Source organism: Tarenaya hassleriana, unplaced genomic scaffold (assembly GCF_000463585.1).
Source record: "Tarenaya hassleriana unplaced genomic scaffold, ASM46358v1 Cleome7, whole genome shotgun sequence".
Classification (NCBI taxonomy): domain Eukaryota; kingdom Viridiplantae; phylum Streptophyta; class Magnoliopsida; order Brassicales; family Cleomaceae; genus Tarenaya; species Tarenaya hassleriana.
Window position 1 is genome coordinate 2011198 of NW_010969548.1, and position 23937 is coordinate 2035134.

At 40.9% G+C, this 23937-nt stretch overlaps 6 protein-coding genes and 1 long non-coding RNA gene across 15 annotated transcripts in view; 3 read left to right on the forward strand and 4 right to left on the reverse strand.

Annotated features, from left to right (window-relative positions):
- Positions 1–326: 326 nt before the first annotated feature.
- On the reverse strand, positions 327–2347 carry LOC104800802 (probable galacturonosyltransferase 6). Of its 6 annotated transcripts, none has more exons than XM_010523724.2 (6): positions 1964–2347; positions 1681–1715; positions 1416–1460; positions 1315–1327; positions 866–1074; positions 327–744 (listed from the first exon to the last, which is right to left on the reverse strand). In XM_010523724.2, the coding sequence occupies exons 1-5, from the start codon at positions 2069–2071 to the stop codon at positions 1009–1011; spliced, it is 267 nt and encodes an 88-aa protein (XP_010522026.1). In that variant the 5' UTR covers positions 2072–2347; the 3' UTR covers positions 327–744; positions 866–1008. The 6 variants fall into 6 exon arrangements, 3 of the variants coding, with proteins under 3 accessions (XP_010522026.1, XP_010522027.1, XP_010522025.1); XM_010523725.2 differs by having other exon boundaries at positions 1960–2347; XR_002023676.1 differs by having other exon boundaries at positions 866–1327; positions 1416–1511.
- A 551-nt stretch (positions 2348–2898) lies between these two features.
- On the forward strand, positions 2899–8157 carry LOC104800803 (E3 ubiquitin protein ligase DRIP2-like). The gene is made up of 7 exons (XM_010523727.2): positions 2899–3527; positions 4934–5033; positions 5444–5841; positions 6473–6833; positions 6946–6996; positions 7370–7442; positions 7657–8157. Exons 1-7 carry the CDS (start codon positions 3413–3415, stop codon positions 7837–7839), a joined length of 1281 nt encoding a protein of 426 aa, XP_010522029.1. The 5' UTR covers positions 2899–3412; the 3' UTR covers positions 7840–8157.
- Positions 8158–10466: 2309 nt separating this feature from the next.
- Positions 10467–11700, forward strand: LOC104800806 (histone H1.2). Its single transcript, XM_010523730.2, has 2 exons — positions 10467–10773; positions 10874–11700. Exons 1-2 carry the CDS (start codon positions 10573–10575, stop codon positions 11501–11503), a joined length of 831 nt encoding a protein of 276 aa, XP_010522032.1. The 5' UTR covers positions 10467–10572; the 3' UTR covers positions 11504–11700.
- Positions 11619–15554, reverse strand: LOC104800805. 2 transcript variants are annotated; one of them, XM_010523729.2, is made up of 8 exons: positions 14884–15554; positions 14564–14787; positions 14385–14446; positions 14084–14305; positions 13869–13989; positions 13144–13466; positions 12903–13047; positions 11619–12758 (listed from the first exon to the last, which is right to left on the reverse strand). In XM_010523729.2, exons 1-8 carry the CDS (start codon positions 15071–15073, stop codon positions 12492–12494), a joined length of 1554 nt encoding a protein of 517 aa, XP_010522031.1. In that variant the 5' UTR covers positions 15074–15554; the 3' UTR covers positions 11619–12491. The 2 variants fall into 2 exon arrangements, with proteins under 2 accessions (XP_010522031.1, XP_010522030.1); XM_010523728.2 differs by having other exon boundaries at positions 14564–15551.
- Positions 13036–13978, forward strand: LOC104800804. Of its 2 annotated transcripts, none has more exons than XR_769807.1 (3): positions 13036–13130; positions 13236–13508; positions 13887–13978. It is a non-coding gene; the product is annotated as an uncharacterized LOC104800804 (long non-coding RNA). The 2 variants fall into 2 exon arrangements; XR_769806.1 differs by having other exon boundaries at positions 13845–13935.
- Positions 15555–15707: 153 nt separating the features above from the next.
- On the reverse strand, positions 15708–19368 carry LOC104800807. The gene is made up of 2 exons (XM_010523731.2): positions 19213–19368; positions 15708–18290 (listed from the first exon to the last, which is right to left on the reverse strand). Exon 2 carries the CDS (start codon positions 18221–18223, stop codon positions 15929–15931), a length of 2295 nt encoding a protein of 764 aa, XP_010522033.1. The 5' UTR covers positions 18224–18290; positions 19213–19368; the 3' UTR covers positions 15708–15928.
- Positions 19369–20024: 656 nt separating this feature from the next.
- The window catches only part of LOC104800808 (probable fructokinase-4), a 4774-nt gene continuing 861 nt past the window's right edge, over positions 20025–23937 (reverse strand). The window contains exons 2-6 of one of the 2 annotated variants that reach the window (XM_010523732.1): positions 23593–23937; positions 22516–22763; positions 21728–22052; positions 21055–21207; positions 20025–20880 (exon numbers count right to left, since the gene is read on the reverse strand). In XM_010523732.1, coding sequence (XP_010522034.1) covers positions 20479–20880; positions 21055–21207; positions 21728–22052; positions 22516–22763; positions 23593–23937 — 1473 coding nt within the window. In that variant the 3' untranslated portion in view covers positions 20025–20478. The remainder of the gene's footprint in view (positions 20881–21054; positions 21208–21727; positions 22053–22515; positions 22764–23592) is intronic. The other variant, XM_019200952.1, reaches the window with a different exon arrangement.

A 23937-nucleotide genomic window follows, 5' to 3' on the forward strand; every position in this document is an offset into this window, starting at 1 on the left:
CCAACCCACAACACTCCATCTACTTGGATATGCCTCTTATCCCATCCCCACTAACCATTTCTCTCCACGTGTCACATTCCATCCTTCCAGCGGCATAACCTAACCCACCTTATCTCCCACATCGAACACCGTTAAACTAATCTATTTAACACAGAGATATGGAAAAGCTAATTAGCTACATTGGAACATTGAGCAGATTTTTTTTATGTATGTATGTATGTATGTATGTATGTATGTATGTATGTATGTATGTATGTATGTATGTATGTATGTATGTATGTATGTATGTATGTATGTATGTATGTATGTATGTATGTATGTATGTATGTATGTATGTATGTATGTATGTATGTATGTATGTATGTATGTATGTATGTATGTATGTATGTATGTATGTATGTAAGAATGGAATTGAACTTATTTTGCCTTTTGCCCTTTCTTTTTAAGAAATGGATTGGATTGGTGTTATCAAGCATGGATATTGCACTGTTGCGAGTAAGGGTGATGATAAGGGACGTGTCTGCTCCAGTGCCCTTTGTATTTACCCATCCCTATATCCAACCACGGCTTCATTATTCCGTCGTAGTGTATGACCTTAGCTTGCTCTATCTCCGCCACTTTCACTCCGGATTCGTGCCCTTAACCCACTAAATGCCATCTCATTTCCAACGGTATTACTTTCTTGTAGAATGTCGTCCAACCTATTGGCATGCTTCCCGCCTGAAACAATTGCCTCTTGGTTCCCTGCAAGTTTCCCACCATATATGTTCAAAACCCGAACAAAAACCTCGTCCATTCATCACGACCCATTGCCGATGAATTGAGAGGAGTCTAAGCATGAATCTTGATGCAGTATGATGCTTACCAGGTGCACGTGTTTCATGTACATGGCGGTCAACTTCTGCCTTCTCCACTCTCTGAGATCAAATAGATAAGCATCATACTGCATCAAGTTGACCACTCTCTGTTTGTGATGAGTGGCGGTCAACCTGTAGTGATCACAGAGGCTTAGTTATACGTAAAAATGATTACTACAGGTTGTTCTTCGTTCTTCCTCGCTTTTGTGATCCTTTCCTGAAACGATGGTGATAACGTATAAGAAAGCTTCCAAATTCCAAGTCAATCAATGACGGCAAAATAAAACAAAACTAAATCTGTGGTAGCCATCCCCAATTTCTGCGAAAGCCCCTGTTTTGCGGTCCTCATTAGACAACTTAGCATCGCCACTTTCATCAGAAGAACTATACTGAACTAAAGAATTAAATTCCTCATCCTTGAACAGGATGAGTTTAGGGCCTTTAAGCTCCACCAAACCTCCTCCGTCCTCCTAAATCACAAAACATACCCAATTCAATTAAATGAATGCTCAAACAAGAGCAAAGCAGACGATTGGAGCAAATTGGTGGTAAAGCTACCTGTTCAATTGCGTTAAGTCTAAGGTCATTCGTCCTACTGTATCTCTGCAGAGTAGCAGTAGCATCTCAGCTTACGTTCATTGCTTAGTTAAAATGCTAAGAAAAAAAAAGGAAAAATATAGTAAAACTACAATCCCAAGTCTTGCATAACTCAGCACCACAGAAGAATGTCTCATCGGTTTCCATCAATCAGAAAGCGAAAAATTAAAGATTCTGATTTTTCTCTTAAAAGGAACAGGAAAGAGGAAGAACAGAATTCACGTACAATGTTCGATAACTCTTCAATGAATTCTCTCCGACCTGACACAGATCAGGAATCAAGATCAAACCAAAGCTCAGATGCAAAGCACAAGGCAAAGAATATGCAAAACGAAAAAAAGAAAAAGAAAAAGAAAGTCCATGGCGATCCACGAGATTCCATTAGAGATCAGAACGATTAACCAACACTACACAGGATCGTCGACTATAGTAAAGCCATATCAATCAATCCTACATTCGCCACAACAGAAACATATGGAAAAATGAAGAAAAAGGAAAAGTTCACCAACGGAAGTGATGCTCTTGAGCCGATTGGAGACGAAAACGATAGGAGCCAACACAGATAATGATAGCAAGGAGAGGATAAGAATCCCCTGCCACCGACGAACTTGCCTCATCAATATCCGAAAATACAGAAAACTCTTCAAATCTATTCTCTAGTATCCCTAATCGTTCTCCAGGAAGAAGCACATCACACACAGATTCAGAAATGGCGGAGATTCCCTGTTTGATGGAGGAGCAGCAACGATGAAAATGGCAAAGAATTAGGGTTTCGGGAACTCCCTGATTTCGTTTCTCCTTCAATGCAGATTCTTTTCTTCGCCTTAAATGTCCGGTGAAAGGATTGGGGGGAAGGAGTTGCTTCGTTGCTTGTTGTCCGGGTTTCACCGCTTTTTCACATTTTGATTTTAATTCCAATAAAGGAGGAAAATTTTATTTATATAGGTTCTTCTGGGGTGATGACGATCCAATGTAGGAAGGTGCAACGTAGTCTCACATTTATGACCGTTGATTAAGATGAAAATGATTTTCTTTTCATGAGCGGCTCAGATGAGATTTCATGTCGAAACGTTTAGTGACCCTTTCGAGGGAGGTAAAGGACAATAAAGGAATTTCGTAGTTTTAAGCTGAAAAATTGTACTATGCTACTTTGTGACAGTTCGAAAAGATGTAATTTAAATGCACCCTCATATATTATAAGCAAAACATTAGTTATTAAATCCCTTTAAAATTTTATTTATTCCTATGTAGTTTCTTATTCAGCAATTTAAAGGATATTTTATTCAATTTCGTTGTATTAAATCCCTTTAATTTATCCCTCCATGTATTTTTAATTTTTTATATTTGACAAATGAATGGAATATTAGTGAAATAGTAATATCTAATAGCTGGAGTTTTGCAGCCCTAAACATTTAACACAGTTTTATTTCCTCGGAAAAGCCCATACACAAAAACATACACAGGAAGAAACGGGGAAAAGGAAAAAGAAAACTCTCCAGGCTCTTTCTCTTCTCGACGACTACGAGAGCCTAACCCTTCTCTCTCTCTCTCTCCATCGATTCGGATTGCTTGTTCAATTAATACCCACCTTCATCTTGTCTGAATTCCACGTCATTTTTTCATGTCTCACCATTGACAATCCCCGATCTCCCCCTCCTCCTCGTCGTCGTCAGATCACCAGGTTGTACGCTATTCTCAGTCAATCTCTTGCATATGATTGAGATTCTCTCTCCTTTTTTCTCAACCCATATCGGTTAATCTCGTCTCGAGCTGTATTATCCGATTTGGCTTTGAATGCCGATGGTCCTAAGGAGAGAGAGTGAGGTATGGACGTGAATACGGTGCGTTTCGGGGTCGTCGTCTTCGTCCACATGCAGTTTGGGGTTGGTACGTGCGCTTGAGCCACGAACTGTCGTCTAGAGAGAGCAAAGGGAATAAAGGGTGAGAGGAAGAGATCGATGGCGACTCAGGTGGCGAAGGTGAGGAGGGAGACGGTTGCGGCATGCATGACCTGTCCTCTCTGCGACAAGCTCCTCCGCCACGCCACCACCATCTCCGAGTGCCTCCACTCGTGTGAGTTTCTCCGTTTTCCCAGCTTCTTCTTCTGAAATTGATGTCTTTTACGCTCCTCTAATCGTTTGATTATCTGGGTTTGTCCCATTTAGCCTCGTAGCTGATGTGGGTCGTTCTTGTTTTCCGAACTCATGATGATTGTAGGTATTAATCTCTTGCTTTCAGTTGATTTTTTTTTTGTTTCTCCTCGTTCATATCGACCGAACTATTGAAAGTATTAGTCTTGTCGATGAGTTATTCATTCAATTTCGTAAACAAGAGTCGTCATTGACCAAAATTTATGTACTCTCTTGCTGTCAAAGATGGCATGCGGTCAAGCCATGGTTTTGGATTTGGTGTAGTTTATGTTGTCGTCTTACCACATGAAACGTGTTCTAAGGTCCGGTTTTGGTTAGCATGGCATGTTGTTGTGTCTTGCTGGTTGGGTTCAGGTTTAGTTTCATCCTCACTTCTTGGTTCGGCTTCTTCTATGTGAAAGCCCGCGTGTATGTTGTGTATTTGATGTCCACGTACGTATGAACTTATGGCTTGGTTTTGTGTGTATATCATTTAAATTTTCCTGTACTCGAGTTGGATGATGTGTATGGATTCCTTGTCTCCTGTTTGTGTTACCATGGATGAAATCTTGGGTACTCCTCTTTGTGGAAGATCTCAGGTGTAAGTTGTCTATTTTGGCTGTATTACCTTCTACATGATCATGAGATGATAAGAGAATCTTCGGCCTAATTGAACCATAATCCATTTCAGCATTTTTGTGTATATTTTGTTGGAATGATCATCACTTTTTCCTTTCTAGGATGCTCACTCAATCTACTACTTCAGACTTAACAAAAACATGCTAGAAATAGCTTTTCATTGCTGTTTCTCCAATAAATTTTCCTTAATTGCTTGTAAACTGATGCATACATCATTATGCACTGTGGAGATAAAATTAATTTACAGATTTCTGTTAATACTTTGATCTTTTCGTTCCTTCTAATCCGAGATGGAAAATGGTGATGCTGTGTTTCGATTGTAAAGCTGAGGATTTCCCTTCAAACACTGTAAATGCCCAATGAAGATCAGATGTAAAAGCAGCAGCCTTTGCTTTTCCAGAAACAACAGAACACCCTGGACCTGTTTTTGATGCTCTGAATCCAATAGTAGATGTTTCTCAGCATGCATTTGGCAAGAATTTTGAGCTTGGTTGGTGTTCAACTTTGAAAAAATATATGCAATTTAATCTAAAATGTGAAGTATATTTTTAATTTATCCTTTTGACATTTTAGAATAGGCATCTCTTTTTTTGGTATCATTTGAGGTCTTAGAAAATGGTAAGATCCAGTTGCATTCGATGCAAAGTATTGTGTTCTTATCTGAGATCTCTGTCGAAATGCAATAAGTTTTTACTTTACCTCCCCTTGCAGTCTGTAGGAAATGCATTTACGATAAAATCACAGAGGATGAGATAGAATGTTGTCCAGTATGCAATATTGACCTCGGTGGCACCCCATTGGAGAAATTGAGGTAGGTCCATCTCCTCCTCTGTCTTCCTTCCGGCAACTCTCTCTTGTTGATGATGCTTGGTTTAATCTTGTTTGTTTTTAGCACTCGCCATTTCCGAGCTCATTAGTCACACAACTATAACTTTGGTTATCAATTATTTTTGTTCTTTTGATCGATGGAAATAAATCATAGTAGTAACCTTGTGCTCTGGAAAGATTTTACATTTTGGGAATGTTTGGATGTACCAAATTTGGATTTTATCGGGCTTTATCATCCGGATGCTGGTTTTTATTGGCTCATGCTTGAAATGCCATGAGGAGTCTCTTAACTAGAAATGGAATGAAATCTCTGTTATCGTCTTTCCTTACTAATTATACATGCATGGAAACCTTCTCGGCAAATGGTACACTTTTATGCCATGTTTTTTTTAGGCCTGACCACAATCTGCAAGACTTGAGGGCCAAAATATTTCCTCTAAAACGAAGAAAGGTTGAAGCTCCTGAAGTTGTCCCCTCTATTGCGTTACCCCCGAGGAGAAAGGAGAGATCGATCTCATCCTTAGTAGTAAGCACACCTAGGGTTTTAGCCCAAACCGGTTCAACTGGAAGAAGAGCCAAATCTTTCACAAGAAAAGATTTGCGTGGTAGCAGTTCCTTGGCCGATAGAATCGTCAAGAAAGAAGAAGACGACGATCCAGAAAGCACGAGCTCGCCGGAAACTTTGAACAAGTTTACTCTGAACAAAAGGCAGGTAAAGAAGGTGATTAATGCTGACTCTCTCTCTCTGTTTGCTATGGCTTCCATTTCGTTTTGGCAGAGTTTCATTTCAGGTATAAACCTTTGCTCTTCTTTCAGTGTCAGGGTTAATATCACTTCCGGGTGACAGATATTCCCATCTTAATCCTTCTGTTTAAGCCATTAATCATTCTAAAGCATTGTTCTTTGAAATTACCAAGTGTAGAATGGTGAAGTATAGTTGCCCTTGTGTTTACATATTCTTTTTGCAGGCTTCGTATGCAGATCATAATCTTTCCCTCTGTCGTCTAGAGAGAGCAAAGGGAATAAAGGGTGAGAGGAAGAGATCGATGGCGACTCAGGTGGCGAAGGTGAGGAGGGAGACGGTTGCGGCATGCATGACCTGTCCTCTCTGCGACAAGCTCCTCCGCCACGCCACCACCATCTCCGAGTGCCTCCACTCGTGTGAGTTTCTCCGTTTTCCCAGCTTCTTCTTCTGAAATTGATGTCTTTTACGCTCCTCTAATCGTTTGATTATCTGGGTTTGTCCCATTTAGCCTCGTAGCTGATGTGGGTCGTTCTTGTTTTCCGAACTCATGATGATTGTAGGTATTAATCTCTTGCTTTCAGTTGATTTTTTTTTTGTTTCTCCTCGTTCATATCGACCGAACTATTGAAAGTATTAGTCTTGTCGATGAGTTATTCATTCAATTTCGTAAACAAGAGTCGAACCTTTGAATTTTCTCGTCGAAGTGGCAAACAGGACAAAACCGTTGAAGTCTTCTACTTCTCAAGGTTCGGACGTGAAATCTGAACAGGCAAATGTGGCTGAAAATGAAGGTCAAGCGAGTAAAATTAAAACCAAGGATCACAAAAGTAAATGTAAAGTCGAGGACGAGAAGAATAACATCGGTCATCCTGTAACAACATCGGAAACAGCTACTCCTAAAAGATTGCGTAGGACTCGCCGGAAAAGGTCTGCCTCTTTTGGTGATTCAAGAATTCCTCCACACCCAGATTCTCGAATTGGAAAACGGGAGAGGAGAAATGGTCCCGTTTGGTTCTCCCTTGTTGCATCCAATGATCGGTATAGATCCGTTCTCTACATTTGAAGATTCAAGCATTCGATATTTCGTCGTATCTTTCTCTTTTTCGGTTCTGTTTTCTTGGTTTTGTCAACTTGGCTTTGATGGTTTCAGGGAAGGAGAAGCATCATTGCCTCAAATTCCGTCAAACTACTTGAGAATAAAGTGAGTTTTCTTCTCTCGGTTTTGTTTCTCATTCTTAATTGTGATATTCGTTTGCTCGGTGAGTGAATGCTAGAGTAGCACGTTTCTTTTTTGTTGAAATGTGAATTGCATTAGTCAAAAAACTTTCTTGAGTTTCTTACACAAAACCGAAATGATTCGGGACTACCCAAGAAAGATTCATTTCCAGATTGATGGAACCAATCTGTAAGAAGTTGATAAGGCTGCTGTTCTAAGTATCTTGAGCATTCAATGCAGTTAATTGTTTACCCGTTTTCTTGATAACCCTTGTGTTGTCACTGCGACTTACTCCAAATTCTGAATTCTGATGCCATCGAGAGATAATGGCGATGTCTTGTTTTTTTTTATGTGGTAGGGATGGAAATATTCCGGTCTCTTTTATCCAAAAGTATCTCGTGAGGAAGCTCGATCTCGAGAGCGAGACCGAGGTTAGCGATCACCTTTCCATGCAGTCGCAACTACTCCTTTTCAAGACCCGTATCCCATTTACATAACATCATATTTCGAGGTCTTTATTGTATCGATACAAATGCATAGATCTCGTACTTTAGCAGGATATCGGGTGATTACGGGAAAGAAAAAGGCGGGTTTTAGCAGTCGGACGAATGCGGAATAACGATGGTTGCTTCTCTGGTTTTGCAGGTAGAGATAAGATGTATGGGAGAACCAGTGATTCCGACACTGCAGCTACACAGTTTGGTGGATCTATGGTTGGAAACATCGTCGAAACACCGTCGGGTTGCTGCCTCGGTAGGTTCCTCGGCCAAGGATTTCGTTATGGTTCTCGTCTACGCTCGAAAGCTACCCGAACCGGACGAGTCCTAGGAGAAAAAATCAAGGATTTGTTTCGCTGCCGAAGGTAATAAACCTTGAAGGAGTATTTCTTCAACATGGCCTGAAACCACAATCTGAAATTGCAAAGATAAGTTTGATGTTTGTACTGTTTTCATGAAGTTGTTTCTGTGTTTTTTTTTCTTACAGAACATCAGTTTCTTAGGCAGATGTTCTTGGAACTTTGGGACATCATTGCGTTGCGTGTAAGATGAGGAAATGCTGTCATTTTTATGGAATTTTTTGTAGGGTTTTATAAATTTAATCAAAGAGAAAAAAAAACATAAACTTTTAAATTTACCATATAAATACACGTCATTGCGCGTAAGATGTGATCATATTTATAAAGTTTATGTATTTTCGAAAAAGTTGATAAACTATTTTTGTACGAGTTTCAAAGTTGATAGTGATTTCTAAAAGTTTAATTGAGTAGCTTAATCTAATTAATCGAATTAGAGGCGGATGTTTCGGTTTTTTGATAATTGTTCGGTTTGTTTTTTTTCTATAAAAATATATACGAATCAGTTATTATTTAATATTTGATTTGATTTCAATTTTTATTAAAAAAATATATATATATTTTTTAAAAAAAAATTGGTTTTTAAAAATCCGATTCGGTTTAATTCCACGAAAATGAGTTATATATTTTGATTCAATCTATATTTATAAACTATTTTTTTATAATTCGAAACTATTAATTTTTTTTTATCTAATTCCATCTTTCAAAAGATGGAAAAAATTTAGGTGAATGGTCTTCTCCAAATGAATATATTATGTGTGGTCCGAACCATTAATAGTTTTCTTCTAGTAATGAGATGGGAAAAATATCTATTATGTTTGGTCCGATCCATAAATTATATCAAAACAACCGTTTTATTCAAAATGTGTGGGCGTCACATAAATAAATGAACGATATAATTAATTACTTAATCTTGTAAATAATTACACTTTGATCCGCAAAAATCATACTGCCGCTGTGGCATTTTACCAAGAACGGTTAGTGCAAATTTTCATCAAGCAAATCATTTCATACATGGTAGAAAAATATACCGTCAAAAAATGCAAGAAATATTCGAAAGAATTTTGATATTTGTTACTATTATCTCATACTGTTTTCTTGAGCCAAATATATTAACAATTGCTCGTGGTCATTTTGATTATTAATCGAATTGAATCTAGTCGAATAAGATATAACTGTAACCGAATCAAGTCTTACACAAAAACCAAACATTATTATTTCTTTAAATCTCGAAAAAAACGAATCTGTACCGAATAACAACATAACAAAAAACGATTTTTTTAAATGTTTTTACTAATAAAAATCGAATTCGTTCCGCAGGGAACCGAAATAAAATCAAATCGGATCAAAGTTGATATAAAAAACTGAATGGTTATAGTTTTTCTGTATCCGAAATAACCGAATCTAAATATAATTGAATTGAATCCGAACCAATCCAAATTGGTCACTCCTTACCACAAGATTGCTTAGAACTAAATGTTCTATTCAATCCTATGATGGTTACACCATAGCATTACATATATACGCAAGCTGACCAAAATTTTGAATAAATGGCTCTGTGTTTTTTGGAATTATGATGGTTACAACATAGTTACTATAATATCTCAAATACGAACAATTAGGCATGGCGCCTTATCCAATATCAACAATGGTAGATGTAGCATCAATACATTTGTTTTTTTTTTTTTTAATTCATATTGGAATTTTGTATATATTTGTTCATGAATTTATAACAATCTCTTACCGAAAACGAGGAGAGTTGTTCGAAGAAGCCAGCAGTTCGGATACTTTGGTTACATGTCTCGGAGGACTTTGCATACGTCATTAATATATTTGTAATTACATGTTTCATGAAATACGAAAATAATTATTGGTTATTATTTTTATACGAGTGAATCATAATGGGGTAATTGTTTACAATCAGAAAAGTAAAACCGGCACTTAATTTTTTCCTAATCCAGGCTCTTTCCCGGATAGACACACCACATATGTACAAGTGGTTGTAACATATCCTAGAAAAAATGGTCAACTTAGATCGGATTCGGACGTACGATTTTCGATCCGATCGATATCGGATTTCGTCGGTTCTCGTTTCGTTACGTTCCTCCGTTAGTCTACTTTCGGATGGTGCAAAAATTACGAGAATCTAGTGCGAGCATTCTCCGAAAAACCAAATATACTTCAATACTATCGAAACAAACCCTATTTTTGACCTATCTCTCTTCTGAATCGGATTTCTCATAAACCCATGATCCGTTTTAAACGGTTAAATAATCGTTCGAAACCTCATAGAATTACCTACACAATGCAAAAAGAATTATTAAAATCCATCTAGTGTAACGAAAATTATAGAGGAATTAATCGAGTCTAAAAGCACACCAAAACACAGGCACAAGCAGCCATCCACATCCATTGCCGCCTCATGCCTCATCCAAAGTCCTACATCCTACGCTGTCGATAGAGATATATCCAACGGTCCATATTCAAACCTGAGTAGCGATGGCTATCCGCGTACTCAGTGTTTTGACCAATCAGAATCAAGCTTTTCAATGCCGTCTCCTTCACATCTGACTATTTAAATCCAACATTTCCGTTGATCTCGTCATCCACATCAGTTTTTTTTTCTCTCACATAAATCGCGTTCTAGTGTTAGCGAATTGAAGTTTTCGATCTTTAATCCCTAGATTTCTGCGAAATCGGTCTCAGAGATGTCGGCGGAAGAGAACAACACGACGGCGGTTGTGGATTCCGGTGCGGAAAACGCGGTGGAGACGGAGCCGGCGGTTGAGAAGAAACCGGCGGCAAAGTCCGGGAAGGGGAGGAAAGTCAAGGATGCTAAAGCGAAGAAGCCTGCGGCGAAGGCGGCTCCGAGGAAGCGAAGTGCTTCGGCTCATCCTCCTTACGAAGAGGTAGTAGATTTGATCTGTGGATTTTGAATTTTCGTTTCGTTTTTGGGTTTTGAGATACGAAATTGAATTGTTTTTGTTTTTGCTGTGTTGTTTGATGTAGATGATCAAGGATGCTATTGTGACGTTAAAGGAGAGAACTGGATCTAGCCAGTACGCGATTCAGAAGTTCATCGAGGAGAAGCACAAGCAGCTTCCTCCTACCTTCAAGAAGCTCTTGCTGCTCAATCTGAAGAGGCTCGTCGCCGCCGGGAGATTGGTGAAGGTAAAAGCTTCCTTCAAGCTTCCGTCGGCCAGGTCGGCGACGCCGAAGCCGGCGGCAATTGCTCCGGCGAAGAAAAAGGCAACCAAGGCTGAATCCAAGTCGAAGAGCAAGCCTACTGGTACGATTAAAACCAAGGAAGCTAAGGGGGGATCTAAGAAAGCGGCAGCTCCTGCTGCGGCCAAACCCAATACTACTGCTGCTGCGAAGAAGCCTAAGCCCAGTGCTAAACCTAAATCCAAATCTGTTACTGTTGTGTCAAAGACGAAGAAGGCTGCTTCACCTAAGCCGAAGGCCAAAGAAAGACCTGCTAAGGCATCGAGAACATCGACAAGAACATCTCCAGGCAAGAAGCAGGCGGCTCCGAAGAAAGCAGCTGCGGCTCCGAAGAAGGCCCCGGTCAAGACAGTCAAGCCAAAGACGGTAAAGTCTCCGGCGAAGAGGGCATCAACCCGGCGGGCAAAGAAGTAAGATGGAGAATTTAGGTAGTCTAAAAGAGTGATACTGATAGCTTATCTAGGGTAGTCTTTGTATAATTGAATGATGATCCTAAAGGCCTTGGGTTTCAAACCTTTTTTTACCTTGCTTTCTTCTTCTTTTGTGTTAGTTTTTTTCATGTAATTCATCTTTGCTTGAAATTATGGTGTATTCATAGATCATGTGAATGATGTGATGGGTTCTTCCTCCTAACTTCTCTAATCTGTTGAAAATTCCCCATCTTACGAGCAATCTTGTTAAGCGATCACATGGTTTTTCATATCAAACGCGTGGAGGCTGTTTGCAGCTGTTTCCTGAGGTTGTCTGTTGATTGATGAAGCCTTTGTTCCATGGCATGGGAAAACAAGAGCAACAATTTTGTGGCATTTGGTTTGTTGTGTTGCACATGAGAATGTTCTTGTCTGAATTTGAGGTCTAGAGGCCAAAAGGGTATCGTCGTTGTGGAGTCTTCTTCTCTTAGCTGTTGTCTAACTGTCGGTATCTATCTGCAATAGGCAAAGAGTTTTCAGTGATGTGGGTATGGCTTCTTCTTTTATCAAGAATTGCTGTGGAGGAACTGAACTGAACTGAACTGGGTTGTTGTGATCTTTGCAAGACGAAAGTGCGAAAGAGGTTTCCCAAGTTGCAAAGACAACACCACGGCTTGGGCAAAATGTAAGTTACTCATCTGGCATGTTCTGCTTAACAAACATTGCCTTTACATTCTGTGTCATGTCGATGCATTTGTCTGTTTAAGCAAATATTTTAGATATCATATGCCTTAACAATCTCATATGGGCAGCTCTGTTTTCCGCTTCAAAACATGCAATGTTATCTATATCCACTTGGTATGCCTCTTCTCTTCCTTTTCGGTTTCTCTGGAAACTGGGGCTTTAGCTGTTTGATGTTTAGGTACTTGCATAAAAGAATCTGTAGATCATTAAAAAAAGCTAAGAAAGTTGAGGCCTTTTCTATCTTCTCCTCAGTGGCAGTGCGCCCTATCGTCCTTATACTGTTTGGATCTTTCGACCTTCTGAATCGAGTATTTGAGCTCCTGCTGGATGTTAAATCTGGAAGGGGAAAGAACAATATCTTTCCAAATGGATCCCGCTTCGCATGCAGGATTTGGGCGATAGTAGAGCTCGTAAATGGATTCTGCGTTCTCGTTCAACCTTCCTACTCTCTTCAAACAGTCTATTTCCTCTGGATCAACTAGCAGCGTCTTGTCCTTCTCTTTCCAGCCTATCAGCTGCACAAAACCATCTTCCTGTTAGTATTACCTTTCTTTCTACATGCTTAACCCATCATTATACTGTAGTTAAACTCTCTCTTACAGCTTCTGTTTCAGGTTTTGGCTTCTGAGTGTTCCAAAGAAGAAAGAGAGTGTTCTAACCTTTGGAGGGCCTTCGAGTGCATTGGTGCAATACAACCGGGCATTGTCAACGAGGTTGCAGTACGTTGAAAAAGCATCAGCAAACCTCTTGTGGGATCTCAACTGAGATCGCACCCTAACCGCTCTTCTGCACATTATAGCTCTCCTGCAATGTGGACAGTGAGTGGTGTTAAAAGAGACAGAACAAAATCGATTGCTTGGAGCATATTATTCGGCACACAGAGACAGGTATGGCGCTAACCTAATGCCTCTTATGACAGCCAAATATGCATCACACACAACTCCGACCAGCTCTATCCTATATGGCTTTCTCATCTTTCCATCCTCTTGCAGCTGCTGTTTCTCCCCAATGCGCTCCCAGTAGTTCTCAGTGACAACTCCGTTCTCACCAACCTTGTACCCGGTTCCCATCCTGTAACGATGTCTGTGCACGTTTCTGGCCATTGTTACGGTCTGCACCACAAAGGGTACCCAAGAGAGGGTTCCATCCATTATCACATCTCTTCCCTCGTTGAGAGCTGTCACTAGTAGCGATGATGCTGCATCTGTTGATGACTGGTGAACCTGTTCCCATCCCACCGTTTTCTATGTCAGCCTTTCACGAAGGTAATATCGATGAAATGATAAAATAACCTTTTTATGGATATATGTATATGAACTAATCATTTTGATAACATCATGCAAGTTATTGATAACTCGGCATATATGCCCTTGAGTTTTGAAAGGACTCTAGGTGTGATCTACTCCTAGATCAGAGATAATTTTCCATCAAACATAGATCCAAGCCCACTTTCAGCATTGTGTTGATATTAAATTCCGATGCCAATAGCAACTGTTCTTGACTAAGGTCTCCAACTGGTAGGCGGAAATGGACCATTTTAAGGACAACAACTGTTATGTTCTATGCTTGTTTCTGAAACTTGATTTCTTTTCACCTGTTAGGAAATTAAAGATTAAAAGCCTTACCAGCTCAGCTGTTTGCAGCATATCGACGTGGCCTCTAGAACTCAGGGCCCTGTAGATCACATCGGATTCTTTGAAGGCATCAGCTTCGATCACGACTGCATCTGCTCCTGCCCAGAATGGTCTAATCCCGACAAAGAAAACACTCGGATGATCAATAACACTGGTTATCTGACAAGATTCAGTTAAATATCTGAAGTGAATCTTGGAGGCTTTACTCTTTGAGAATGTCCTTGAGGACAGTGCTCTTCCCTGCACCCATCCCTCCACCCATGAGGAGTAGAACTGGGCTTCTGTCCTTATGCGCCACTGGAGCCATGACTTCCGTACACTCCGAGTCATCTACCGACGCAATCCCCATCGCTCTCATTTCCTCTACCAGCGTGTTGAAGACTCTTGCCACTTTCAGATTCTTTGTCACCCTCTCGAATCTCTGTTCCCTGTAACCAGACAGAGGAGGAAAATCAAGCGGGATTCAGGTGAAGTTTTCAGATACAAGATCTGGTTTACTCTACTTACCTTGTGGCAGCCATTACAATGTGCTTGAGTTTCCTCTTGGGCTCGGCGTCGGCACTGAGTATCTGAGATTGACAAAAGGAAAAATCCGAAAAAATGGAAACAGGGAAGAAGGATTGCTCATTAATGGTTTCGCTCTATGTAAAGGAGAGGGGATCCATTAGGATTTTTCTTTCTGCAACCTGACTGATCATGAGATCGGCATGGCTCCAGTGGTAAGCAAAGTAGCTGAGGATGCATCTCTCGAACTCCTCGACGAGCTTAATGAAGAGGGAATCGGCATCAGGTTCGTCTGAGAAAAAGCTGTATATATCTTCCTCACAGCACTCCGATTTTCTGATGTATTCCGTGGCCAGCTTGCAGAGATGGGGACATTCCCTCCTGTCCTTGAAACCCATCTGCCTCGCTGCGTTTAGGAACAAAGCATCGAGATCTATGAGATGGATAGCGAGAGAATCGATCCATACAAGAACAGAGGAGAAGAAGAAGGGAGATGCATTACCGACGTATTGGGAGAATCTCTCGAGCTTCTCATGGCCCTTGTGCTTGTGGGACAATCTGAGGCGAGGAATGATCTTGGAATGGCGTATCTTCCGGAGACGGAAATGAACGGCGGCCGCGATGATCAAACCGATGGAAGAGACGACGAATATCTGTGTGAACCTGTCTGAATCCCGAATCGTAAGACACATCGTAATATGTCAGCATGTATATTATGCCAAGAAGATGATGATGAACAAAAAGGAGGAGATGGGTAGTAAGATGAGAAAAGAAATTGTCGTTAGCCTCTCTGCATAACGTTGAGGGTTGGATCATGAAAGAGAAGTTTGGTCAGATGTTTCGCCATTGTTTCTCTCGTGTGTTTTTTTTTCTGTTAATGTTGGGAGACAATGTATCTGGTGCCTACACGTGTCACCACCCCATTGACCTCCCTCCCCCCACTGAATTTTTCCACGTATTGGAGAATTCACGCCCTGCTAAAATAGCACTGTCCGAATTCTCCGCAAAAAAAAAAAATTAAGGCTGATAAATATTGAATTGTAATCGATAATCTTGGAGGGGCAAAACAGTCTTTTTGAGAAGCTCATATACCAGAAGGCAGAAGCAAATATTCGACAAGGGAATTGAGGTAACTTGAGTAACAAGTTATCCTTCTCTGTTTTGTAACAAGACTGTTTTAATCACGTGTTTCAATGCGTTATTGCAGAAACTTTTAGAAACCGTTTGTAAGACTGGTCAGAGCCACACCACTCGTAATCTTTTTCCTTTTGGATTTTTTTTTTTTAAAATTTGCCATAGGGATGGTAGTGAGATAAGGAACAGAGATATACGACACTAAGCTGTGACTTGAGAGCTTCCATGTCTGAGAATCTTTAAAAACACCATTCCCTGGTTTAGTTTTAAACCCAGAAAAGGTTGCTTTAAAAACAGCCCCAATCATCTCAAAGATCTGATCAAACACACAATTCTAATTGTAGCTTGTAACCCTTGAAAGAACCCTAAACCCTAAAAAAAGTAATGGCCGAAAGAAAACTCCATCATCAGAGCTATATAGGAGCAGTGCAAGTTGTTCTGAAATGACCTGTCTGATTACACCTGCTACAGTGAACCACCCGTTTCATCCGTCGGCCACCTTCCTCAGCCTGGCACCGTCTCTTCCTCGGCCGTGGCTGCGGTCTCAGCATCTTCGGCGGTCCTATTACAACCTCGTCATTACCCCCTTTCTCTCTCTCCGATCCCGTCTCTGTCTCTGTCTCCTTCCACAGAGCTTTGTCCGGAACCGGGTGTATGGTTTCTGAGTATGTTCTTCTGTAACTCGCCACCGTGAACCAACTCTCCGTGAAGCGGTAGACATTCTGTCTGCAAGAAAGGAGGGCCGCGACCGCGTGGCTGCAGGGCAGACCGCATTGCTGCCATCCACGGCACAGGCAAGAACGATTCCGGATGTCCACTATGAAGTTCCCTTGGTTGGTCATGACCTCGAACTCCGCCTCGTTAGCTCTGTGAACTCGGTGAACCCGAGACTGCTCTATGGCCTCGAGGACATGTCTTTCGGCGGAGGGGACGAGTATTCCAGACCACTGCATACTGATTTCACGGCGTTCGTTGAACAATGTCATCAGCTGGCGGCGGATACATTCCATCATTTGGATTATCGGAAGGCCCGAAGCATCCTGGATCCAAGTGTGGAGCAGCTCGCTTACGTCGTCGTCCGCCGTTAAATGTCCAAACCTTGTCCCTTCAAAGTATGCCGAGGCCCATAGAGCAGGAGAGATGTTACGTACCCACAAGGCGGCTTCTGGGGATATCTGTTCGACCTCATGGATCTTTGTTTCAAAGTCGAGGAAGGTGAGCGAATGTGCAGCCTCTCGAAGAAGGGTCACGAGAGTAGGGTTGTTGAATTCCTTACGGAAGCATTCCGCGAGATGATGAACACAAAAACCGTGAAATGCCGTCGGGAAATTAGCTTCGACTCCATCGACAATGACCTTCTCCCTACTAGACAAGATAGTGAGCCTAGGCATGTTCTCCGAGTTAATTTCGAGCAGCTGATGCAATTCCAACAGAAACCAGTGCCAGTTCCTATCGTTTTCCTCGTCAATAACGGCGAATGCCAGAGGAAAAACAGCGCCATCTCCATCAAAGCCAGTGGCAATAAGCAACGTCCCGAGATATTTGCTCTTCAGAACAGTTTTATCCAGCGCAATAAGAGGACGACAAGCATTTAGGAAACCGCTGATTGATGCTCGGAAGGAAATAAATAATTGTTGGAAGCTCCCATCAACCGGGTTTCCATGGACAGATGCAATGCTTCCAGGGTTTGTACTTCTGATTTGATCACAATATTGAGGAAGAAGACGATAATCTTCTTCAAATGACCCACGAAACGCAGACATTATACGTTCTTTCCCCCTCCATGCTTGCTTGTATGAGAGTGTGATTCCATGAACTCGATGGATTTCCTCAAGTATCTCCTTAGGCTTGTAATGCGGATTCTCCTTCAGCCTTTCTGTTACAACATCAGCAACCCATTGAACCGAAGCTTGATGATGACCGAGATGTGCAATACCACCACAAGTGTGACTCCCGTGAATAGTCCTTATCGTAAAGGTCGGTACACCAGGAAGCTTGGCACAGTGAATCCGCCATGGACAACCCTCGCCCGTGCATTTTGCAGTGAAGCGGGTTTTGTCAGATTTGACAGTTTGCATCTCAAAGCGTAGGGCAATTGCTGCATCTCTCAGTGCTCTTCTACAAGCATGAACATCCGAGAACTCCCGACCAACGGTCAAGTCATGCTCAGGGGATGTAAGAAGAGGCCGGGAGGATTGAATGATGTCGGGAATCATTTCTATTGACTGCGACATACCAGTGATCGGGGCAGGTATAAGATTATCCCTGTTCATGCTATGACCCACTGCCAACTGCAAGTTATCATTGAGCTCCTGAGATCCTATTATACCTAGCTTGTCATTCTCTGGTGTTCCCGAGCCATCGTTATCGGGAAAAGAAATATCGAAAGCATGGTCGTAGATCCCACTCTGGTTATCATGAGAATCAGCCTCGTTTTCTCCCTCCAAGCTTTGCCCTTCACGTATTTCGTCATTATGTATCTGTGGGTCTGTATGAGGTACTACCTTATGCTCCTGGTTATGATTCCAAACCCCATTTTGCTCACGAGAAAGGCCCATATGTAAATTGGAATCCTGTATCTGTTCCAATGCAAAGTTGTAGTCATGACCAGGAAACAGTTCATGGTTATTATGCCTAATCCCGGCAAAATGCTCCTGTCTAAAGGAGACATCTCGGTTGCCAGCAATCATCAACTCCTGGTTTGCCATTCATATACAGTAACACAGATTTGGGCTTAGCAATGCAGAAACTATATATGCTTCCACGATGAATCACCTGTCAGTGGGGAAAAAAAGTACGAATTAAGGCAAGGAAACCGATGGCAAGAGCGAGATGTTACAGTAACTGCTAATAGTTTTCTTGCTGCACAAAACTTTATAAATGCAGATGACCAACGTTAAGATTTAAAAAAAAAAGCAAACACCAGCAAACCAGATTCAAGATAAACTAAAAGAAAGAAGATAGCTATGGCCATGAAACTAAATGGAAACAGTACCAGATATCCTTCCTAGTATCATCCACCCAACAACATGGAATCAAATATCTTTCTCATTATAAGGACCAATGTTTAAATCCTTTAGCTTCTAACAATGAACCCTTCAAGCACATACCAATTACCAAACGCAGAGTAATTAGCAACCAGTAATCCCCAATTTTGAAACAGAGGGCCAATACATAGACAAGACTATATACAATCTGCATTCATGGGAAAGATGGAGCTCGAGGGGCGAGAATGATTTCAACCCCCAAGCTTACCAACTAGTTACTGTTCTTTGGTATAATCTTCTGCAACCTTTTATGCGTTTGCCACATTATCCCCACAGCAACAAACACAGATAAAATACTATCCTCTAATTCCCTAGAAACCTAATTTACTGAACAGAAGTGTCATGTCAAGAGGGTACTAAAGCATCGACGTAGAATTATGCATCACCCAAAACCAGTATCATGAATAAATTCCAGAAAACGAAAAAAAAAAACCTATTCCAGCGGAGGGATTTCTGGGTTTGGACCCTCGAGGTCGTCAAAGGACGAAAACAATGATTTCACCCTTCAATCCTCGACCACGAAAAAAAACCAAAATTTCCCAAATTGATCACGCAAACGCAGAAACCATCAGGTCTAATTTCATCCACACAGAGAACAAAAGCGATTCCCCACGAAGCAAAACAAGATTCGACGAGAAATCGGAACTCACGAATTGAGATTGGAGCAGAACCCACGAAATCCAGGACGGAGAGAAAAGAAGGGCTTGAATCAGCGTTTGAAAGGGAGGAGAAGTTTGGCGGGTAAGGCAGGGTTTAAGGGGGAAAATCTGGGGAAGGAGAAGGGCAAAGACGGAGAAGGGATGGGAATAACGAGGGCCAAAAGGGCACACACACACAAAAAAAAAGACGTAGTAGCGCAAGGCCGGTAGGGATATTCAGGGGTAGTTTCGTAAATTCAACACAGTAACCTATTTCAAGAATGATACGATACTAAGATAAATCCGACGAATAATAGCAAGACTGTACATTATATTTGTGTAGCAAATTAGGAAAAAGAAAAAAAAAACAAAAAAGAATCTCTTTTGAAAATATTAACTTTACCAAAACTTCCAAATTAGATACTAAAATATTCAATTCACAATAATAAATATAAAGTTGTGACAGACTTCCAAATAAAAAGCTTTGACAAACTTCCATATAAAAATGCAACTACTAAAATTTTACTAAATACACTTTTGGACTCTAAATACCGTTAACCGTGCAGTCTACCATTTAGATGGTTTTTTTTGGCACATCATATTAAAATAATAAAAAAAGGAAATAAAATAATACAATAGTAAAAATGATAAAAATAACATCACACACACACCCTTAAATACATACATATTCAGATATATACATACATAAATACGTACACATATGTGTATATATGTAATTAATTTTAGAAATTTTGGTAAAGTTTGAATTTTTTCTATACAAGAATGTTGAACTTGGTTAATTTTGTACATGAAAGATTTACGACAAGACCAATGTGAAAGCATATTGAAGATGACAACCTTCCCTTGTTGTTCTCTTTGAAAACAATATGAGGAGCTTTCTTACAGAAAGGAATTAAGCATTATGCATTCCCCAAAACCCTATAGGAAAGAAGAACTCAAAAACCCAAAAGCCATGTGAAAGACGGAACTCAATCACACCCCCAAAACACACACGCACACGCAAACTTTGCACTTCTCCACCAAATTGCTCTCTCTAGTCATTCCCCTCGGCCCGAGATTCAAATCAATTACCCGATATTCCTCATTCAGATGGTATGATCTATCTCCCCGGGAGACGTCGAATCTTTCCCCTGTAATTTTCTCATCTCTTACCAATCGCGATCAATAGCTGTGGATGGATCAAAATCTTTGGGAGGAATTCCGAAACAATGCTGACCGACTGTATGTGACGAGGAAGCAACTCTTGCTTAGACTGAATCAGCAGGGTGATGACACCTTCATGCTAAACCTTTCGAGTTCGAGCTCTGTAAGCAATTCAGAGACGACCTTTTCCATGGAGACTCTTTCTACCCTACTGCTGCTGCTGCTGCTGCCGTTTATTACACCTTTGGAAAGCAGAGTTACGTTCGAGCAATCTAGATTTTCAGACAGCAGTTCCTTGCAAATGTCATGGTCATCGTTCAGTTTTGAAGCCTTCATGAGATCAATGACTTGTTGCCTTCTTGCCACATTTCTGCCTGCACCAGATCCCATTGCAGTAGCTGCCCCGACAGCATTTGCAATTGTTAGGGTGTTAACCAGAGGCATGTTGCGTATGAATCCCAGTGCAATAGCGGCCACGAAACTATCTCCACATCCGACAGTGTCAATTATGTCCACCTGATGGTATTATGGAACAACACTTGGAACATTACACAGGGCAATCATCAAATTTGTTCAAACAGAACACAATCCCATATCCATCTAGGAACCTTGAAGTTGACCAAATGAGCACACTTATATGAACATCAAATGAAAAAAAAAGAAGGCCAGTAAACCTATAATTATTAATACCTTAAACGCAGGTGCCAGTGATACACTGGACGTGGTGATTAAAATAGAACCTTTAGAACCCATTTTTACTATTACCCACTTCGTACGCTTTCCACTCCTTAGAATCTGTTGTCCTGCCTGTACAGGGTTTCTGATGCCAGTCAAAGCCTCTGCCTGAGCACCCATCAAACAAGTTGGTGATAATTTTGATCAGTTGCATTCTGAAAGTAATAGGCTAAACTATTCAGCAGACATATCAAAAGCCACATTCCTGCAAATAAGACATCACTTGTCCAGAACTGCAGAGATTCAGGATTGTGGGGGGTCAAATAAGACTTCAAACGAATCAACATGGTACTGAATGCTGAGAATAATGAAGGAATTTCAGATGCTTGACATGTTGAGCAAGTGACTTTGCTAAGTGAAATAGCAAGACATTTAAAGAGGGCATGTGGGTTTTAAAAGGAAAGAATGTCGTCAATAGACAACCCGTCAATGTCACAATTTCCTTCCTCGTCCCTTTCTTCAGGACAACTGCAGGTGTCAGTTGAATGAGACGCAAATACACTCACAAAGCCTAGAATGGAAATGGTGAACCGAATTGAACATGCAACAGCCAAAGCGGAGGAAGGTATCAAACACAAAAAATAAACAAATTTTGTTAAGGATATTTTCCCCGACATATAGAGCATACCTCTTCAGATGTCAGAAGAAGAACATCGCTCATTCTTAATAAGTGCACAAGTGCTTTCTGCTTCTCAGGAGTTCCATTGGCGAGGCTATTTCCCCGTGGTCCAGGATCAAAGAAGATATATGTCCCAACTTGTGTAGCATAATCTATGGTTGACGTGATAAAACTAGGGCTTAATTCATCAAAGTCATAACCATTGCAGAAAAGAACCTTCGACTGTCTAATTGCCGTCTTCACTTCATCTGACAGATCGGTTATCCAATTGAAAGCAGGTTCCTGGTAATAATCGGCTGGACTGAAAAATAGAAGCATAAAGCCCTCAGTACTCCTTGTAGTGGAGTTCCAAGAATCAAAAGGAAACCAAAGTCATTCGAAATAATTACAAAGGAATCACTATCATATGTTTCACCAAGGGAAAAGCCATGTATACAGTTTTTGGAGATAAATGTGAAAACAAAATAATACCTGGTCATGCCTAAAGAAATTACTTTTGAGAAAGCCAAATGGGCTTTGCCAAGAAAAGGAAATAAAGTGATAAACCTAAAGCTGTGCATCCTAAATTTTTCCACAATGGCTATCAAATGCTATGAATTTGTATCAGTAACTAGTCTTCTTCAACAAGATTGCTCCTCGCAGCAGCATGAGGATCCATTCATCAGACACCATCAAACATGGCCATACCATAACATCCACCTTCATCATACATCTAGGTTTCGGTACTCACACAAGGTTCTTTCCAATTTCATTCTATACTACACAAAAAGTTAAGAGATGAAATTAAAAAAAAGTACCTGCAAAAGGCATGCCTCTGCAAAGAATCCACAAGAACCCAACAAAGAAGAGTCTGATACTTTGGACGAGGATCCATGGCACTTTTTTCTCTTCTCATCTCAACCATATCTATTCCCTCTTCTTGGAGCACGTCTAAAAGGAACTCTCCATAGATCTCATCACCCACATGGCCAATTGCAACACATTTAAGTCCCAGTCTAGCAGCAGCTATAGCCATATTACAGTTCCCACCAGCTTCCCAGTATTTCTATGAGTGCAACAGTACAACCAAACTTCAGTAATAGTCCTCCAGCATAGGAGTATGAGATAATCCGGGAAAGAAAGAGAGTCAGCTGGATATCTCGAAGCATCTCGCAACACAAGTCTCTTCTTTTCATACTATTTAGCCCCGATGGTAATCTCACGTCTAAAACTAAAGAAACGAAAAGAAGCACAGTTTTGTTTATATGTCTAACAATCTTTAATTTATCATCACCTTCAGCAATATTTATGTTAATACAATGGGGTGAAAGCAGTATAATCATCAGAAGCCCGACAATAAGGACTTTTCAACTTTCCGTGACTTGTGAAGTTGATGCATACACATTTGCGGAAAGGGCGGAACAAAGACTTATCTTCCGCAAATACAGACTCTCACCAATCCATATTGTCCCAAAATTCTCTAGTTTCATAAATTAGTATTATGTCTGACTACCCAATACAACCTCTTACGATTTTATACAATAAAAAATTCTCTAACTTAATCAATTAGCTTTATGTTTGATTGCCCAAGTAAGTACAGCCTCTAAACAACAATAACTAGACCACAAACACAAATTCTCCTATTTCATCAATTACCCTTATGTCTGATAGCCCAAATGCATCCTCTTACCATTGTATATACGCTCCAATTTCAATAACTAGCTTAATAGTCTCATAGTACTTGGTACTCTTTCTCTTGCAACTAACTCGGAAGTCGAATTCCAGAGACGGACAATTAAACAAAAGAAAGGTAAAAAGTTTCTTTGCAAATAAACGAGATGAAGATGTTAGAAGAGATGATACGATAAAAGAGAATAACAACTAATAGCCATAACCTTATCCGGAGGAGAAGCAGAGAATTTGTCCATGAAGGCCTCGCGGTCGCGGCGAGACGGCGGCGGCAATTCGGGAACGCCGAGGACAATGTCGACGCAGAGATTGCCCAACGTTGCAACGTCGATAGGTTTCTCCGCGAGAAAGACCCCCCTGGAATTCTCCGAGATCCGGTCCCCGCCGGAGCCGACGGAAGAGTCGTATCTGACAGGGGAGACATCGGCGGTGGCGGAGCTCCGGCATCGGAGGAAGACGGAGGTATTCACACGCTGGCGTCGAGGGGATGAGGGGAAAAAGGAGAGGAGGCGAGAATTAGGGCTTTGGAGGGAGAAAATTGGGAGGGAAAG